Below are 21881 nucleotides of genomic sequence, written 5' to 3' on the forward strand. Positions count from 1 at the left end.
AAATGCCCTCCAGCGGCATAAATTTGGCCCTTATGGAATAGATCATTTACCTCACAAAGTCTCAGATTCCATATTTAACATAAATAAGTAAATTCTCCCTCCTCTGAAAATCCAGAGTATAACTTTCTTTTAGCATTTATTTTCTAAGTTGTATTAAAAGTTATTTTTATAGATCTCACCTGTGCATTTTTAAGGTCTGGGACTATATCCTTATATATCTCTGCACTTTTTATTGTAATACTCAACATAGTATTTGTATTCTGAGTGTTCAGTAAATATCCACTGGTTAATAATTTGAATTATTTTTATAGGATAATTAAGACACAAGAAAGATATGGAGGAGATAGTGTTGTTTTTCCTACCCTACTATTATGTTCAGTCTCAAAGTGATTATCATCAAATCAGTATTTTTGTTTAGTGTGTTTTTAAGGATGGATATCTTTCAAGTTCTATATTGTCTTCTGGAGAAGGAAACTTTGCAAGAACAAGAACATACTTAAACATGGACTAGATCTTGCCATTTGCGACAACGTGGATGGAATAGAGGGTATTATGCTTAGCGAAGTAAGTCAATTGGAGAAAGAGAACTATCATATGATCTCCCTGATATGAGGAAGTGGAGATGCAATGTGGGGGGGTTGGGAGGTAGGAAAAGAAAAAAATGAAACAAAATGGGATCTGGAGGGAGGCAAGCCATAAGAGACTCTTAATCTCACAAAACAAACTGAGGGTTGCTGGGGGAAGGCGGATAGGGAGACGGTGGTGGGCTTATGGACATTGGGGAGGGTATGTGCTATGGTGTACCCCTGGGGCTAATAACACATTATTTATTTATAAAAAATAAAAATATATATATATAAAAAAAAAAAAAAACCCTGAGGGTTGCCGGGGGGAGGCAGGTATGGAGAGAGTGGTTGGGTTACGGACATTGGGGAGGGTATGTGCTATGGTGAGTGCAGTGAAGTGTGTAAGCCTGATGACTCACAGACCTGTAGACCTGTACCCCTGGGGCAAATAATACATTATATGTTAATTAAAAAATTAAAATTAAAAAAAAACATGGATTAGATCTTAATGCTTTAAGGATATATATGACTTAGTAAGGATTCATATTGAAAAAAATTAAGGTTTTATGAAGAATGATGCTGCATAAAAATGTGAAATATAATAAACAAAGTATCAACATAATACTTATTCAGTTCCCTAATACACTTGGGCTTAATATGTAATGTCACTGTTATGTAACAAATATAAACAAGCAAAAATGTCTGCATAACGATGGTATTTTTAAATTTTTAAATCTCTTAAATACTCAGTTATCAGTTCTCTCAAGGGAATGGTCAAATATATTCAGGTTCTCACAGAAAATAATATTAAAATATTTTCCAGATTATATAGCATTCTTCTTCCAAGTATCCCAGTGCTATTATTATGTAAGGTACCACAAGTCTACGCTCAGGGTTTATTAACCATGAAAACAATGCTTTTTCTACTGCTGAAAATTACTGAGGAAAAAAAGCCTTATATTTAAATCATAAACTTTAATCATTATTTACAGCAAAATCTTCTTTCTGTATATATTATTATATGAGCTTGTCCTAAAGTTATTAGATCTGTCTTGAATAAAAATAGCTATCAATGTTCCATTTGCCTGTGATTCAGCAAGTTAAGATACGGAAAGAAATTGATTTTTCTAAATTAGACACAGTTGTTTCTAGAACTCTAAACTTGAGCAGTTAAAAAGATTAATAGAGCAATGTATTAGTTTTATACACACTGTGAAAAATATGTATTTTTCTTTTCCACAATTTAAAGAAAAACACTCTCTATTCTCATGAAACACTTACTATTAGAGTCCCTAGTTCTATCTATCCCATAGTGGTGGTGCTGAATTTTTACATTTTTGCTAAAGCAGTTAAGCAAGATTCCTTCTCTGTTAAAAAGAAAAAAAAAAAAAAAAAAAGAGCAGAAAAAAGTGCCACAAAAGCAACCATATTTTATGAGACTCCAAATACACAACAAATATTTCCTTGGTTACAACCATTTCTAAAGCCAAAAAGTCTATACTCAAGCTTGGGTAATGAGATGAATGGGCACCTAAAATGTTTTAGTAACCATAAAACCAAGAGGAGTGAGCAAATGTATATTTCAACTTGGATTTTTATATCTTTAACAAGTTGACAGCTGCAAATCTGTTAAATGAAAACTTGAAGGCAAAGATTTAGTGAATGTCCACTTAAATTATGGATACCAATCCTGTGCTTAAATTGTTTGAGTTTAATCACAAAATATAACATTATTTACTGATAATGTTTGAAGAAATATATTCCAAAGGGACAACTCTTCCAAACTGCCAAACAGAGGCCTAGATTACCAACCAATCTTTATTTTAAAAAGAATTCACCTTTAAATCCATCAGCAAGGCTCAGAGCTGCCCAGAAAAGCTTGAGTGATTGAAACAAATGACAGCACCCCAAGTATTCAAAGGACTAGATCTAAGTGTTACTTCTTTGCTCTTAGGATAACCAAGAATATGCCTTTGAACATATTAAGCAGTATTTTAACTTGGGCAAACATTTCGTTAACATTAGCTGTTGGTCAAAAATTGACTTTTTTATTTTTAATAGCTTGTGATACAAATGATACACAGACGTACAACTGATGACCCTTTACTAGTTATTTAATACAATCACCTACAAGTATTCTCATGTTTATAACAGTGTTTTTCTTTTGGGAAATCAGAGGAGGGTACTTTAGTTTTGTTAGAGGAATTTTCCTCCCCAAACTTAGTACTTCTAAAATGTCATTTTTAATAATAGCAAATATATAAAGCATTGATAATATGCCAAACACTGTTCTAAGTAACTTACATTTATGAACATATTTTATTCTCTAAATAACCCAAGAAGAATTACTACCTTTTTTAAAGAACACAAGAGGAAACTAAAGCACTATGACATTCATTTGCCCAAACTCAACTAGTGAGTCGCAGCAGGAGGATCTGAACCCAGGCAGCCTGGTTCTAGAGCTTGTGTTCTTACCACGTTTCTTCAATCCATGTAGCACATTATTTTGAACTCACATTTTTGAATTCTTAAAAAGTAACTAACTTGCTGCTGGCTAAAATCCCCCCAAATCAAAATATCTACTGTTTTATTTAAATCACTTTCCAACAACTTTGAGGACTTGTGTATTTCTCTCTGTAAGTAAGAGTAGGCAATAGTGCTCGTGTGTCATTCAGAAGGTAATAGTGAGGAAATCTGAGAAGAGCAACAACCTCTTTAGAGTTGTCACTCAGACATTCTAGTTTATTTGTAACATAAGTTCCTCTTTGGCAGCATTTAGTATAGGTATTTAGTATTTGCATTTGAAAACGGACATTCAAATCATCCTGAGGGCTTTCCCTCACAGCCCACATCCCACTGGCTCCCCACCAACACCACTGAAGACTGAGGGAGGAGGAAGGTGCAGAATGAGCAATGGCAGTTACCCCCCAGGTCAACAAAACCACAAATGGAAATATGCAGCATGAATAACAAATTATTTCCCCAATTTATATCTATCTATCTATATCTCCACACACACAGTGGGACATCACTACCATATGCTCCTTTTGAGAAAAGTCCTATGACCGCATCATTTGTTCAGTCTCTCCATAGTGTGTTCTGAATGCCTTCCATGCATCTTCATTTAGAAGAAATGCTAGTTCAGGACATTTATCTCAAGGAGAGTATGATACAGTAATGGAGGCCAGAGCAAGCAGAACTGTGCCACACTGGAACAAGAGGGGGACTGCGGAAGAAGAGATTCAAGTGTGGGCCCCACTGTTTGGTATCCCAGGAACCTCAGAGAGGTTATTTACACTCTGAACATCATGTTCCTCATCTTTAACATGAAAAGGGTAAATAGTCTATCTAAAGTGTCTATTAATGCCTGATACCCAGAGGGTACATGAAGGTCAATTATTGTTTTAATAGCAACTAATTATGAATTTCAGTAAAAATAATAAAAGAACCATAGTAAAAACCATACAAAAAAGGGAGAAGAAATGTTTTAAAGAAAGTGAGTATAATTAATTCATAGAAAAAAAGGGTCAGTATAAACTGCAGTTTTAAGAATTAGAAAGGAACTAGATGGCCATTAAAAGCAAGAAAGATAAAAGCACTACCAGGAAGAAAGAACATTAACTGTAGTAATTTGGAATGTTTGGAAGCCTGAGACGCTTGGGACATTTTGGAGCCTCAAGCAGAATTCTCTGAATTGAGGTCAAAAATCAGGATAAAAAGTAAAGACAGACTGCTTGCCCATTGTGAGGGTCTTGAAGGACAGTTCTGTGACAGGTCTAATTTTGGCAATGTAAGAGAAATAACATAATAAGAATAGTTTGCTTTTATATATATATATACATATATATATGTATATATATATAAATAATCATGAAATTTGGAAAGTAATACCCAGTTAAAAAAGTCATATTCATGGGGTTCCTGGGTGGCTCAGTGGGTTAAGCCTCTGCCTTTGGCTCAGGTCATGAACTCAGGGTCCTGGGATCGAGCCCCACATTGGGCTCCCTGCTCAGCAGAGGCCTGCTTCCGTCCCTCCCTACTTACCTCTCTGCCCACTTGTGATTTCTCTCTCTGTCAAATAAATAAATAAAATCTTTTTTTTTTAAAGTCATATTCATTTAAAGCTATTAATTGATTTTTTTTTTCCAGTTGTACTCTAATAGCTAGAGGACACCACCGAGATATTTTTATAAAAAGAGACAAAACCATGAAATAATTGTAACTTGTAAACATGGCTCTTTTTTAATATTAATCAGAAAATATATTAAAGACATATACCTATTATATAAATGTCCAAAAGAGTTCACAAAATAAAAAGTATACTTTTAATAAATTAAAATATCGAGTAATTTGCAAAGATAATGCCTAAATGACAACAAAATATACTTTATACACAACAAAGAAATAATTTTCTGAAAAAACTATTTCTTTTGAAAATAGAAAGTATCAAAATTTAGTATACTTTAATAGAATTTAGTATACTTTAAAGATTAAGCTTTCATTCAAGATTCAGAAGAAATATAAAAACATACAGAATAAGAATACTGTCCCCCAACTTACAGAAAGAATTAGCAGGGAAAAATAAAACACAAAACATAAAAAGGAAAAGGTAGATAAGTTATCAAAGAAGTTTATAATAAGATGTGATCCATAAACAGGAAAGATATTCTCTAATGAAATTATGTATTTTCCTGCTGAAATTGGGAATCTGGCTTTGAAAAAAAAAATCAGTCATTGAAAACGTAATCCCCTATCTGTTCAACTGGCAATTTAAATCATTTAAGGAAATTTTCTCTTCAATTTGCTTTCCTCAAATCTGAAGTCCTTCACAAATTTAAAAAGGAAAAGAAAAATGCAGCCTGCAAAGATTAAAAATTACTTAAATGTGGCAAAATGTAAGCTAAGTGGTACTTTTACATTTACCTCCTGTACTGTAAACTTGAAATCAACTTGTTTTAAAAAAAAAAAATTTGACAACCAGCTGATTTTACAATTTTATTAGTACAGATGATTGGTTTCCAGTCTTTTAATAAATAAAACCATGTAACTGTCGATAATTTTTAAAGACTCCCCCATGTGTTTCTCAATATGTATAGTATGTGCAGTATTATGACTTCTACAAAGCTTTAAAAAACAGACACATATTTCAAAAAGATTAGCATGCAAATTAGACATATGTACTTCTCTAGAGACAGCAGCTGATCTACCTATCCATTTAAGGACTCCTAGTAACTCAGTAACTCCTCAGAGACATAAGAGCTATTGGGTGGGAACTACTAATTGAGAAGCCAGTTTAGAAAGGATATAACCCATTCACGCATGTTTAGTGTTTCATGGTTTATGATAGGATATGATAGGTACAATTCTGAAAAGTAGATAGGTAAAGTATAAGAAATCTCATTTTCCAAATGAGAAGATCAAAGTCTAGAGAGAGACCAAGGAAATGGGTCAAGGTTACACAGCTTAATAACAGTGGAATTCTTATTAGATAGCATGTCTTACTACTTATTACTAACTCAATGTTTTTTATCCATTACAACATAGTCAGCTGGTCATGGAAGGGTAGTGTAATTATTTTCATTAAAATCAGACTAATATATTTAACCAATAATTCATAGAGAGAAACAAGCATATTTTGATTTCTACTTTCTTGGACTATTTAAAAACTTGACTGGCTATAATTCTACATAATAATCATATGCCAAAATGAGCTAGCATATGCTAAATAGCCCACTAAGAAGAGTATTATGAAATGACGATAAATTTCCAAACATTGCAAAATTTGCAAGCTCCTATATTTTTAAATTTCCACTTTGTACAGACTTCTAAATGGATTAATCTATGAAACCCAACTGTCTAGATAATTTCTTAATGATTTTAAGGTCAGGTGGTTACATTAAAACTCATTAATACAATTCATTAATTAGTTAAGAGGTAAGCCACTTTAGAACAATACATAAGATGATGTGCCAAAGAATGTGGGAAATAATTAAAGGTTACTAAAAGAACTAAAACTGAAAAGTCAAGGAATTGGACACAGGGCACAATGCCTTAAAGCACATTATTTTGGATTTTAAAAGACCTTTATGACACTTTCTCTTTTTGTGTGATAGTAAAATGTTTCTTTTCTCTGCCCCATTCTAAAGAAGCATTAAAAAAGCAAATTAAAATAGGGATGAAATAAAACGCTTACAGGTTTGTATCTCAGTGCATCTCTGTAGGATCCAAACAAAGCAGCCTGTGCCCTAAGAAAGGCCCTAGCTACTCCATCACCCGTAGCTGTAGACTGCTTCTTCAGTTTATTTTTCAGGGCCGAGACCTGCATGACAGAGAGGAACAGTTAAATTAACACCTCAGAAATTGGTACAGCGAGGTACGAACCCAATCAGCAGGCAAACCACAGTGTCTGCAGGTCAGCCAAAAACTCATCCTCCTCCCTGATAGCTTATCTTTTTAACTGCAGAGAGCACCTGCTGGTCTGTTAATTGAAACGAAAGCAGGAGCCGATAGTAACGTGCTAATGCAAATTGGTTTATGCTCTCTTTTTTTCCCAAGGCCTCTTGACATAAATAAGCTTTAATTATTTTACGGTAAACTGCCTGTGAGCCACTTTTCTGCAGATTTTTAGCAATTACAACATGTGTCTACTTGTTTTGAGAAGAAGCCGGTAGGAATCGTTCATTTCTGCCATGTAAGGTTATTTGTTACAGGTCCTCCAGGATCACTTACCATTTAATTTTATTTTTGGAAGTCTCATTTGCATATCCAATTTTCTACTCGTTTGTTGAATAGTTTTCACCATTATTAGACAAAAAGAGGGGGGAGAAGTTAAAGTGATTGAGAACCTACCATGAGTAGAGAATCACGTTATGCACATGTTATACAGAGTCTCAGTTTTCACAGCCTTCTAAGAAAGACATTTGTATTGCTATTTATGAATGAAGAAACAGGCGCTTAAAGATGTGAATCAGTTTGCCCTCCCTATACAGCTACTGCATGGCAAGACTGAAATTTCAACCCAGTTCTGTCCAGTTTTTCCCCCACCACAATGTGCTGGGTTTGAGTTCAATGTCATCGCTTTATGAACCAGTAATCAGATTAATATTTTTAAATCAAAGAAATATTTATTTCTCAGGAGTTTGCATAATTTCTCAAGGCATCCAAATTTGTTATCATTTTTCATACATTTCTGTCCTTCAAGTTCCGGTTTATTTAACCAATAATTCATAGAGAGAAACAAGCATATTTTGATTTCTACTTTCTTGGACTATTTAAAAACTTGACTGGCTATAATTCTACATAATAATCATTTTTAGGGTATTAAAACAAAAAAGAAATGCCAAAATGAGCTAGCATATGCTAAATAGCCCACTAAGAAGAGTATTATGAAATAAGAAGACGATAAATTTCCAAACATTGCAAGTATCTTATAGAATGGTTACTATTTATGAACGACCCTTACTTAGATGAGTATTCTGTAGGTATAATCACAATCCTGACACATACTCTAATTTTTTAAAAGGGAAATGATGTGATACGTTCCTATCATTTAATTCACCTGACCAATTCCTTTCATGCGTTATAGAAAACTACACTGTCTACACTTTAAAAATATTGGTGCTCTTATCATTCCTCATTGATGCTTTACATGGGAACATGAAGTCACATAAAAACCCTTTTTTTTTTTTTCAAGAAAACAAAACCGCTGGGAGAAATTGTGGTTGGATTGCTCCCTTACAGAGCATATTCTGAACCTTATGAAACCACCAGATAACAAAATAAAATAATGTCATTTCTCCTTTACACATATACCCAAGGAAGGGTATTTTTAAAAATTTCTTTATGCAAGCAGCCCTGACTACTCCTGTAGATGATGATTGTAATTGAAGTGTCAACCTAATTAACAACTAAACTTTGAATAATGCTAATGAGAAATGAACACAGCATCAGAGGAAAGACCAGCTCTACAGGTGATAAACCTTCACAGTAGTGACATTTTCCAGTGTAAAGTCACAGTTACTGTGATCTGATCAAAGAAAGAGACCCCCATTGGGTCCAATTATAACCACAGTTTTGAAAAAATTATTGAGTTATGATGTTTATAATCTATGCAGAAAGGCCTTTGCAGTATAGGTCTTCTCCCCATAGCTGTGATCTTTTCAATTTATATCCAAGCTCCATAGATTCAGATAAAAGTTTGGAGTCTAATTCATTTAGCCCACAAAGTGCATAAATCACGATTCATTTAAGAGGAAGTTTTTATTATTAAAATCTAAACTCAATAAATGCACATTTTAAGGCAACCTACATATTCAAACAATGTAGCTAAATGATACAAAATCAAAGTCTTATGACTTGTCTTTTATTTTAAAGTTTGTAATAATGTTATTTTTTAAGCTTCAACTGCCTTTAGTGAAAAACAATGGAAGTGAATATCAATACATGTATTTAATAACTGCCCCCCTCAAAAAAGGCTTATGATGGAAGAAATATGTCTTTCCATGTATTATAAAAAGTAAATGGTTTCATTATTTTTAATTTACTTTTGAAAATTAAAAAATTTAAAATGTCATGCCTTACTTACATCTTAGCAAAAGAAAATTCTTCAAAGTGTACTTTTCTATAAAACATGAAATTGACAGTTCAGCTCTCCACAAACTAAGTATTCTTAGGACAATCATAATACACACTTAGAGTGAATGCAGGCAAGTCAAACCATGCCTTAGCCTTCTTTAACCCAAGGTTTTAGATGCTGAATTCAGTACTTTTTAAGCTAGCTAGGATCTTAATCATTTTGCCACAAGCCCTTCCTAGCCAAACTGTAAATATGGGGCCTTCACCTCCAAAATTCAAGGTAGTTCCTGGGATCCCTCAGAAAACACTTGTTCTAGAACTCGGTGGTCCAATACAGTAGCCACTTGAAATGTGACTAATCCAAATGGGGATTTGCTTTAAGTGTAAAATATACACTGGATTTTGAAGACTTACTACCCCCCAAAAGTAAAACAACTCATTAATAAATTTTATATTGATTTCATAACAAAACAGTATTTTTGAACATTTGGTTAAACAAAATATATTAAAATTAATTTCACCCATTATTTTACTTTCAACATGGTTACCAGAAAATTTAAAATTGTATATGTGGCTCATATTTCCACTGAATAGTACTTTTCTACATGAGCATACTATCCAATGTGAGATGTAAGACTAAAACATTGCCTGGTAAGAAATACAGTTACATTGTTACTCTGCTTATATCTACATTACTTCAACCTTCACAAACTGCTCGAAAAGGTTTTCCTTGACCTACTCTAGGAGGGCTTTGACTGTCAGTAAGTAGATCTGAAGTTGTTCCTATTTTTCAGAGACCAAGAGGGCAGGTGAGTTAACTGTTTCTTGGATGCACAAATGAATGCTCAAAAATAGTTTGTAAGAATGAAATAGAATTTTAAAAAATCAGTTTTAGGGGCACCTGGATGGCTCAGTGGGTTAAAGCCTCTGCCTTCGGCTCAGGCCATGATCTCAAGGTCCTGGGATCAAGCCTCACATTGGGCTCTCTGCTCAGCAGGGAGCCTGCTTTCTCCTCTCTCTCTCTCTGCCTGCCTCTCTGCCTACTTGTGATCTCTGTCAAAAAAATAAATAAAATCTTATTAAAAAATCCGTTTTAGACAGAAAGATATGACTCTAAAACAAAGTGACTGTGTTAACCTTGCTGTTTCTGTCCTTTAGATCATTGGAGTAAATTATCACCAGTTACCAATGCCCTCTGCAGTGCTAATTAGCTTTTAGCAGTTTTTATCTATAAAAATGGTGATGTCTCCTCTGTACTTTTTCAATATTTCATCTGGGAAATGGCATTTCTGCTTTAATTTCCAAACTTCTAAATTTAATTATGAAATAAATGCACATTTTCCCCACAAATCATCAAGTTTATATTCACATGTAACCCTGAACTCAGAAGAGCCTTTGGAACTTGAGTCACCTGGCTCTCATCACACAATCCCATTATGAAACACTGAAAATTCTTACGAAAGTAAGCAAGCCTCAAACTCCAATGGCTAAAGACTACTTCAAAACTGATATCTGATTTTATTATTTAATCTGTGAATAAATTGTCTTTCTAAGTCTAATAAAGTATACTAGACTAAAAAATAAAGTTAAACAGTGAAAAGAACTTCAGAAATAAATATCATTCCATGGCTCTTATCAAATGTTTAAATTCCTTTCATACAGTGAGAATTCAGGCTTCCAAGCAGCCATCCACGGGAGGAATTATAACCTGGGTTGAACACAGCGGGAGTTCACTGCAACATGAATATTACCAACAATTCTCCATTTTTACCCTCTTAACACTAAAGTGACTATGAATAAAAGTAGGGAATTACATGAGTAAACATAACAAACAGGTATAAATTAAAAGAGTGCAAGACACGTGCACACAGTCTGAGTAATGAAGTAATTATGCCAACCGGGAGTTAGGAAGGGAGAGCACATTAAAGGAGCTGAGTTTTTCAGAGAAGTGACAGATTTTTCTCTTGACTTTAAAATGTGTCTTTTCAGGAAACATAAATTAACCCTTATACCCAGAAATTTTAATTTTGCTCTTTAGGATCACAAAGATAAACATCAGGGTAAAGAGCAGAAAGTAAAAATAAATGTCCAGAAATAATATTTAGATAAACTACACAACACTAAAACACCCCTCTGATGTTTTTAAATACCTCCTTTTGTGAACTACACTGTACTAAAGAATCCACATCCATTTAGAAAAGTTAGAGCTTCAACTTACCTGCTTTGGAAAAAAGTTACAAAGATAAAAAGTTGTATTCTCCCTTGAAACATCTTATGGTCACCACATGAAAAATCCCTACATTTCTTTAATCCTTCTAATGTCCAGGGTTTTTTAGAAACAAAATTAATACTCTATCCTCTTTTTTTTTTTTAAGATTTTATTTATTTATTTGACAGACAGAGATCACAAGTAGGCAGAGAGGCAGGCAGAGAGAGAGGAAGAGAAGAGGCTCCCTGCTGAGCAGAGAGCCCGACGAGGGCCTCAATCCCAGGACCCTGAGATCAAGACCTGAGCCAAAGGCAGAGGCTTTAACCCACTGAGCCAGCCAGGCGCCCCAATACCCTATCCTCTTAATGTAATTTTTTAGTGAGATTCTACTTAAGGATTAAAACAGTAACCATTTTAAATGAAAAGCACAGGATATATCTGTGAAGGGTATCATTACCCTGGTCTCTTTTATGCTTAAATTACCTATCAAAACTTAATTAACATAGGGTCAGTTCTAACTATTTTCCTTTCAAAGGCCATTATAAAAAGAAGACAATCCAATTGCTCCTCCACAAGCCCAATGATGGGCCAGCATCTCCACAATCAACGTCACTTCCATTCATCCAGTTACTCAAAAAGATATCTTGCAGGGCTTCCTCAACACCTGACCCTTTTTCATCTCCCATATGTAACATATCACCAAGCACTGTCAGTTAGTCCTCTGATGGAGATTCAAATCTATCCACTTTTCTCTACATCTGCGACTATCAAGTTCGAGCAACTAGCATCTCTACCTAGACTACTGCAAATGGTCTCAACCATTTCAGTGGATCTTCCTGCTTCATTCCTTATACTGAGAAAACTTCAGGACCTAGACCCCAAGATGATATTTTTTAGAATTCAAAGTAGATCACATTATCTCTTGGCTAAATATCTCCAATAAATTTCCAATAAAGTCCAAATGTCCCTAACAAGAACTACAGATCTTTTTTGATGGCACCACCTATCTCTACAACCTCATTTTACATAACTCTCTCTCTTGTTCATTTTGCTACAACTCTACAAGACTTTCCATTTCTTGAACTTGCCAACCACTTCCCCACAGTAGAATCTTTGTACATGCTATTCCTACTCCTCTCACTTTGCACAGCTTACTCACACTTATCATTCAGGCCAATTCTGGAACAGGTATTTTGACACATTGAGCTCAGCTGCACCACAAATGGCTAATCTGAGGATTTCGACTGATAAGAATGACATCTCAGTTTGGCTAAAATCATTTTCATTTCAGCTTAGTTATGGCAATATGACTACTGGTCTGCTAACATTCACTCTCCCTCTCTTTGGTAAAAGAAATCCTAAGTTTTAACTAGCTTACTCAACCTCCTTATGTTGACCCAGCTATTTTCCAACATGCCTCATGGCTTGGTATGACCATGTGGTTAGGTTCAGATGAATGGAATGTGAGTTCCATGAGAGCAGTATATTATGACCTCCTGTTCACTCAGCTCCTAGCATAATACAGGCATTATAATAGGTGCTTGATAAATAATCAAATGAATGACTGAATGAATTAATAAATAAGTAAATAAGCAACCTATCACACTTCTACATTAATTTCTCTAGTTCAATGGATCAGAATATCTATGATGGGGCCCAGGAACATAATTCATTGAAAAGTTCATGAAGTTATTATGATATCAGCAATATTTGGAAACCACTGTTGTGACAGTGCACACAGTATCATGCATACAAAAAACTCTCTTGAATGTGGAAAAGCCAAGAACTTAAAGGACTAGAAACAAATTGGAAATTATCTTTAAAGCCCAAATCAGGGTCTTCACATTTAAGTATATATTTATATATGTAAGTATGTATTAGCAGTAAGAAGAGAGAGAAGCATCCCATTAAGATGTTACAGGGGAAAAAGAAAAAAAAAGACATTCGGAGAAAGGCTAGGTAATTTAGTTGGAAATGAAAACCTATGAGAAAGCCAAGGAACTTCATGAGTACTTAAAATCACTGTAAGTAACAAACTATAAATCAACTGTAAAATGGCAAAAGTACAGAGACATAAAGAAGTGAACTGCTAAAGTCTGTTCACTGCAGTAGGAGGGATAGATTCTCTTACTCAGTTGGGAGTAAATAACAAAGACCTTTTAAAATTTTGGAAGCCCAGTTAATTAAGGTTTTAACATTTGGGTTTTTGTTTTGTTTTGTTTTGCTTTTATATTTAAAGTTTAGATTTAAAAAAAGAAAAAGGTACAAAAATAGCAAAATCTATAGTTTACTTACAAACAACAACAAAACACCTGTTATAAACAATCATGTCTCTGAATATATTTAAAAGAATATTGAGTTTCCACAGACACCCAAAGTCCTGTGCAGAAGCACAATGATGGGCATCACAACACGGTCTCCCTCTCCAGAGAGAGGAAATAAGTTCCACTCACAACCAAAAAAGTATATGATAAACATGCATCCAGGTTTCTTCTTTTTATTACTATAAAAGATGAAAATATCCTTATAAAATGTTCTAAGAAATAACTCTAAACAGGGACTTTAAAAGCAACTTCTATTACAAAAGACAAAAGAAACGCAATTACGTTTCCCTTCAGCCATCACTTACTGAATGACTACTGTTTACAAAGCCCTGTACATCTAGGTGCCTGAATTCTGACAGCAGGAGATGGAGGAGAGAGCAGGACTGCATTTCTCCAGGGGAAAACTGAAAGCAGTATTTGTCTCCTAAAGTCTACTCTATTGACCACAAGCCACCCCCCCCCCCAACAAAAAAGTCCTCTAAATTACTCTAGAACTTGAATGAATTCAGTTTATCTTTCTAACCTGGCCACTCCAAAAATTTGCTGGGGACTTTATTTACTGGTAAATATGATAAGGATACTAGCAGAGCTGTGGCAAACCTGGAACTAATATAATATTCTCTGGGGTCCTTTTTTTTCTTTATAACATATGACAATTTAACATATTAAACCTTCATGTTAGGTTGGAGGAAATATACAAGATTTAAACATATCTATTAACTCTACGCACAGTTGCAAGAGTTAAATTTGTTTACATACTTTCATTTTTTATAAAGCTGATTTAAGAAAATTCTCTGAAATAGCCAACTCTTTTCCAAACTTATTCCAAAATTAATTAGCTCACTTGAATGCAGTTATCTTACATTTTTACTTAAAGTCAGTGTTTTGGGGCTTTTCTCCAGGTCTTCAGGCTTTTAATTTAATGATTTGTGGTGATTCGGAGCAATTGGTGTCTTTGCTTTTCACTGCACAATAAAACAATTAACCTTTCCTTCATGTGATACATTATAATATCACTAAAAGATGCAAAATATTTTAGAGAACCCCATTTTATAATAAAGTATTTTCAATATTTTAGTAATCAAATATGGTTTCTACTAAATGTACCTATCCTATAACATACCAGGGCATATAGTGAATTGCACAACCTTAACTGTACTATGTTCATAACCTCATAACAGAAAATAAAAATAATCATTTTCCAATAGTGTGTTACATAAGATGTAAATAAGTTTTTAAAAGTATTAACAATCCTAATCTAAATCAAACGGATCTACTGATATTTCTTCAGCAAGATTAGAATAGAGAGTAAACTTCTATATTAAATTCTAAAACAGTTACTCATTACACTGTATATCATGTTTATATGAGAGGGACCATGATCTAGAGTTTGGGGCATAAGTATGATAGGATTATCCTATATGAACTAAAGTTCTAGAAATACCATTAACAGTATACTTTCTGTGTCTTCATCTTCTTATCTAAAATAGGAGTAAGTATATTAGCCTGAGAGTATATTATTTTCTTACAATCTAATGAGCTAAACTTATTTAAAGACTGTTAAGCAACACAGGCCAAAATTCACTTTCCTGGTAATGGATATTTTAATGCATGTAACTTTTTCAGATGTCAATTCTAACCTGCTTTCATCTATGAGAATTAGTTTATAATTGTTCCAACTTCATTTTCTCATGAAGAGATTTCCTAAATCTCATTATAATTCTAATTAGCTTAATTTTCTAACAAGTGAATTATCCTATTTATTTTTGAAACAGTTAACAATTCTCCAAATTCTTTTTAAAAATGTTAATGATGATAAAAATTAAAATAAGCAGTAGCACCTTAGAAATAGAACATTTTAAATTATTATATAATCGAAAACTAAATTTGTATATATATTTGGAATGAGGAGGTGTCAATAGTACATTATCTTAGATTAAAATGCACTCACTTGAAATTTCAAATGTTGTATTTAATTCAACTGTTTCAATTTCCCCACACTTAAAAACATACAACAGTAATACTAAACTGAACTGATATTGTTACATAGCCCTAAAATTTATTTTTTTATATAAAAACAACCTACCTACATGTTTGAGCATATCCATATTTGACATAGCCACTAAGAAATAAAATCACAGTGCATGAAGACAGAAAACTACAAAAGAACATTTCAATGGATCTACTGCTTTTAAAAGATAGTCCATGTAATAATTAATATCGTTAAAATCACTCTCAATAAATTTTTTTTTCTTTTAATGATCCAAATCTATAGTGAAATGATGAAATCAAAAAGCAAGTGTTCTTGTCAGAAGACAGGAAGAGAGTTTTTTCCCTTCCCTTAAGGAAAACAAAGGATTCCTGAATGCCTTGCCCTGATTTATTTTTCCAATTTTAAATACCTTAAGAGTAGCGGAACTGCTACTGGCATGGTAGTATTTCTAACAGTCAATAAATCTAAAATATTATGTGTGAATATTGGAATGAAGCCATTAAGAAGATTACAGCATGCAACACAGCAGAGGGTCCACAGGAAAAAAGAACTAGTAATTCAGGACAACTGTGACCACTGACCTTTGAACAGCCAAGACCACTGGTCAAGCTGACACAGTAATAGAGTACACATGCATAGAAAGTCATCTAGCCTGTAAGTATAATTTAAATGCTCTGGTGGATGATTTTTAAAAGGACCCCTTTTAAATATCAGTTAATTTATTAAATAATCAAACAATACCAGTAGTAAAATTTTTCAGGATTCTAGTGTATCTTATTAATTCAAATCACAAAAAAATTCAGTAAGATCATTTGTTAATTTTAACAAAACTCATTTAAAACATTTATATTTAGAGAAAGTATGATGCGATGACTTTATCAGATTTCCTACAGAACTATAAGAGATAGCTTTTGGAAAACTGATGAAAAAGCTAAATTTATTAGAGAGAGGTTAAACAAACAATCACCTAAAATATTTTTAGAAAATGATCATAACTTTAAAACCTCTCATACTTTAAGCAAGTGGTCCTAGTTCCACCCCAGGGTTGTATCCACTTATTCATTGTTCAAATTTGTCTGTAAGTCTGTAGCCTTTAATTTCGAGCATACCTATAATTATATCTACACCACCTAGCAGTGTGCCTTATTATGATTTCTTAAAATTTCAGTTATATACCGTTAACCTTTACGTGTAAATAAAGGAGATTGTTCCTCCTGTCATTTTACATTTTTAGGCTTCCACATTTTGCGAGTACTATTTAACTTCTTCACATCTTAAAATAAATGTCTTAATAACAAACTCATCCTACTGGGAAAACAGTACTTCTCAATTAAAAAAGAATCACCCATCGAAAGAATTACTATTAAGGATTGTTTTTCTCAAAGAAATAAAATCAACCATCACTGAAACTGACTATAAAAATTTTTATGACACAAAAACACTGAATTATTTCTGTCTTTTCCTTCTCCTCTTTTTTCCTTTTTTCTTTTTCAATAAACAACCCTTTCTCATTAGGGCATTAACAGTAGGAAATGCATTGCACATAAGGACAATATTTGTAAAAGTTGGGACTTTATTTCATAATTATTTTTCTATCCAATGAAGAATTCTTTGATGAATTTCTAAGTGAATAACTCTAATCATTTCTAGCAGCTTCTGCAAAATTTTTGTAATGAGGCAATCTAGTTATAATGAGCTAAAAAGATAATATAATTCTTTACTGGCCTGGGTTTGGATTTGTTCATACATAGCATAAATTTTACTACAGTAAGATAAAGTAGTTCAATTTAATTTGCTTCAAGGTCAGCAAATATTTTAGGTTATTTATGGGCATAAATAATCTGATTTTAACTTTAAAATCACATTTTTCCTATCACTAGCCATAAGAACAATTAAAGCCAGTATTACTGTATTTTTTGAGTTTGAAATTTTTAAATTCACTTTTTCAAACTCCTTGGTAATGATTTCAAAGTACTTGCAATATTGCAGGAATATATATGATGGTGGATTTTTATTTCCAAATTTTACTATCCCTGAAAAAAGTGGATTTTTTTTAGGAGAGTTATTTTTAACTTAGAACTATGTTATAAAGATATTTTTAAGTAGCCATTAATATATATACAGAAACAGTACTAGTCTGCATTTTTGCCCTATTCTAAGGAATACGAAGGCCAAAAAAATGCACTTTTGGTGACTAACATGAAACACAGAATACATCCCATTATAAGCTGCAGACACACACCCGCACGCGTGCACACGCGCGCGCACACATACACACACACACCCTCTGCAAGATCAAAGACCAGAAGAGAACTGGCACTTAATTTATCAGCCTTTACAGACAAAAGACAGTTTTCGTCATTTCAAAAGGATCAGATGTCTTTTATGACAAACTGGGTTTGCAGTTTAATTTACAAATAGAATTCTAAGTAAGCAGTCTTTGCTCTGCCAAAGCAAATGACAAACAGTGTAGGTTTTCATTCTTGCAGCCCTCAGCAGGATAGAAAAGATTAAAATAAAACTGAAATAATTTAGAGAAAACAAATAAATGTTTCAGAAAGTTGAGGGAGATCAAAGCCAGAATTTTCTGACCCCAACTGTACAAGCATTTCTTATTATATTGACCAGTGCCATCAGATCATTAATTAAAAGGAAAAGCACTGGCAGGTGGCAGGGAAGCAAAAGCCGGTAATTGGCCCCCTTCTTCTCCTTGCCTTCAAAAACTCTCTCATTCTTTTGCAAGACATGCCACTAGGCAGACAGAAATGCCTACTTTGTAATATAATGATTAAGATGAGATGAAGAGACTTAGGTTTAAAGAAACTCTGCCTAATGAATGCATCTAGCTTTTTAATTATGATCCTACTTTTACAATAGGAATAGGATGTTCCATTCAACATCTCCTCAACTGCCAAAAGGTAGAAAATGTTAAATATAGAATCTACACAGATTCCTCTCACACCCATGCACATACTCAGCCCTTTTGCTTCAGATAGAAAACTAGGGAAAACAACTCTTGGCAATTCAAAGGTCCAGGAGAAAACATATCTATCTATATCTATTACTATGTCTATATCTATATCTTTATCTATATACACCACAAAATAGCCTTCAGACTTACCACATCACTCGGTAGGTTGTTCAAGTCATTAAATGGTGATTCTAAAGTGTTTGTGTCAACATTTAACATAACCACATCCTCCAATGATTTATTTTTCACTCTCTGTTCAAAAAACACAATCATAAATAAACATCTTAGTATATTTTCCTTCCCAAACTGTAATGAGCTTAGAAATATAGAGAAATTTGTCTTAATGATAATTAGCTTTGGGAAAAGAAAAAAGGAAAATCCTCTATTATAAGAACATATAAATGACTGCCTTATGAGAAAGAAAGTTTGTTCATAATCATTCGAAAAGATTGGGTAAAAAAAAAATCTTTAAAATAGAATGCTTGGTCATCTAAACACATTGATTTAGTTTAGAGATGTTGAATATATTTAACTACCAAAGAGATATTATAACAAAAACTCACAAAATAGGCACAGCTACATTAAACTCTCCAACTTTACAACTTTATCACATGACTTTTGATCCTATTGATACAGGAACTTGTGGCTACTTCTATACCTATTTTTAAGCATAAATCATATTGTAGGACTAACATAAGCCAATAAGTATGACTTCTATAAGTGAACTAAGTTTTAAATAAACATGTTCTCTGTATTTCCCTATCAATTCAGTATAAGCTGATAATGAGGACTGTAAGTTGAATAAGTAAAATGATAAAGATGGCCATAATAAGGAATTGTTAGTAAAATTTATCACATGAATTTAATATAACAGATCAAGTTTCACAGCCTATCAGATTGTTTGACTTGTCTTATTTGTTTGACATTTTAATCAAATGGCCAAATTATCTCAATATGTGGATTAATAACAGTAAATTAGAATTTCATCAAATTTTTCATCCTTAAAGAAAGAAAAGTTTATTTTCCCTAAATTAACACATATATTAAAATTATATAAATCTATTTGCCTTATTTAAATTATAGCAAATAGTATTACTTTTTGATGCAAATAAATAAGGTGCTCATTAATGAGATCTATCAGAATTCCATAATTGCATAGATCAACTGGCAATAAGTAAATTAATTTCAGTGTAGTATTTTTCTTCAGTATAGTATTTTTTTAAAAATGACATTCTTGAATATTAGCCATTCTTGAGAATTATTAAATACCTTGAATTTTAAATTGGTCAAACCAATTTTTTTAAGTTGTTCAGGAACCAAATTTCCTTGATCCATTTAGAACTTCCAATCTCTGCATTTTAGGCAGAATGTTAAGTTTGCTAGGGAAATGGTGGTCTAGAGTAGGGAATTTGTATGGGTTAAGAAAGCCATAGTGTTTGTGTAGAATATGAATTCTCAAAGGAACACATCATTTTAAAAATCCATCTTATAAAAGACATTGTAAGTACTCTAAAGTAAGAGTCGGGATGGCTGTTTCTTAGAAGTTAAGAGACTATCATGTACAATTGTGACACTATTTACAAAACATTTTATAAATAAACTTATCCTCTTTTCTTTGCATATGTATACACATACACAAAAAAGGCTCACATACATATGTAGTTATCTCAGTTAACTACAGCATAAATACAAAAATAACCTATTTCAGATACAAAAATACACTTATAATTGTGGCATACGAGTGGGAAAGGTGTGTCATAATTTTGATTTCCACCTTCAATTCTAAATTGTCCCTTTTAACAGAAACTATAAAGATAATCCAGAAACCCACTTATTAAAGGACGAAATGAGTTCCTCTAAATAGCCTGGAAAGATGGTTATGTGATGCCTAAATGTTTTGTGATGACACAAATGCTAAACTCTGAAAAATAAGATTAGTATTAACATGAAATGTACACTTTTTTCCAAAGTTGCACTTAGTTTAAAAAAGTCTGATAAAAGCTGAATATTAAATTCTGTTCAAGGGACCATTTGGTAAGAATGGAAAATGTACTAATTTCAATAAATCAATACAATGAGACTCACTAAAATGAGAATGATTCTATATAAGCAGCAACAAGTGAAATATAGTATATAATTTAAAATTTTTTTAAAAATTTGGATTAATGTCAGTATTTTGTCTACGTTTCCTTCCAAGTCAGGCTTTAACTATTTTCTAAACAGGAGTAAAAGGTTATATAGTATATAAAGTGGTACCACTTTCTCTGTCTCATATTTTAATAGTTCATAAAATTCATCAGCTTACTTGGATTGGGAAAGAGTAAGAAAAAGGAGAACTTGCTTTTTTCTTTAAAAATAAAAAAATAATATCAGGACAGAGACCAAAAGTCTTATGAAAGAAAGCAGTAAGGTATTAAAGTAGTGGGTTTTTCTCCCACATCCTCTCTCTATAAGAATGCATCTGGGCAATGTGACTATGAATGTGCAACATGTGTGAATCATGCACTATGTTACTATGAGTGGCAGTAGTCCCATGTTCTTATAAAGCTGAGCCAACATTTTAGTTAGAATTTCTTCTGTATTTTAAAACACATAATACAACCCACTAACTTATTTCTCATAATTTAAAGGCCTTTGAGTTCATCCCTAAAGTCTACTTTTCAGGGAGAACAAAATGTCCTTATCCTTTATTTTGAAGCAAATTTACATTTTAAAAAGAAATGTCTAGCCATCTTTCACTCATGATTACATAAAAATAATTAAAAGAAAGATTTGAATGGATATTAGTTTCACATCTTTGAACACTTATATCTAGAAGTCTTTGTAAAGCTGTTATGTTGAAACTGTATTGACCAAGAGAGAGAATATGGAATATTTTGATTATTCGTAAAAAAAAAATCTGTTGTAAATGCAGCCAAGCAAAATGTAAAAAATTACTAAGTTCAGTCTCACATATAATATATCTAAATAGATATACCCATATTTTAATTATAATACCATTAATATAAAATAAGAAAGCACAAAAGATTTTCTAAAATGTGCCATTAATGAAATGATTAAATAAGAATGGAATTGCAGGGGGGAGGAGTCAAGATGGCGGAGAAGTAGCAAGCTGAGACTGCTTCAGCTAGCCGGAGATCAGCTAGATAGCTTATCTAAAGATTGCAAACACCTGAAAATCCATCGGCAGATCGAAGAGAAGAAGAACAGCAATTCTGGAAACAGAAAATCAACCACTTTCTGA

At 32.9% G+C, this 21881-nt stretch overlaps 1 protein-coding gene across 3 annotated transcripts in view; it reads right to left on the bottom strand.

Moving 5' to 3' along the window:
- Window positions 1-21881, bottom strand: part of DENND1B (DENN domain containing 1B) — a 285595-nt gene that overhangs the window by 87698 nt on the left and 176016 nt on the right. For 2 of the 3 annotated variants that reach the window (XM_059413042.1, XM_059413040.1), the window contains 2 exons: window positions 18788-18889; window positions 6760-6885 (listed from right to left, as the gene is read on the bottom strand). In XM_059413042.1, coding sequence (XP_059269025.1) covers window positions 6760-6885; window positions 18788-18889 — 228 coding nt within the window. The remainder of the gene's footprint in view (window positions 1-6759; window positions 6886-18787; window positions 18890-21881) is intronic. The other variant, XM_059413041.1, reaches the window with a different exon arrangement.

Source organism: Mustela nigripes, chromosome 10, assembly GCF_022355385.1.
Source record: "Mustela nigripes isolate SB6536 chromosome 10, MUSNIG.SB6536, whole genome shotgun sequence".
Taxonomy (NCBI): Eukaryota; Metazoa; Chordata; class Mammalia; order Carnivora; family Mustelidae; genus Mustela; species Mustela nigripes.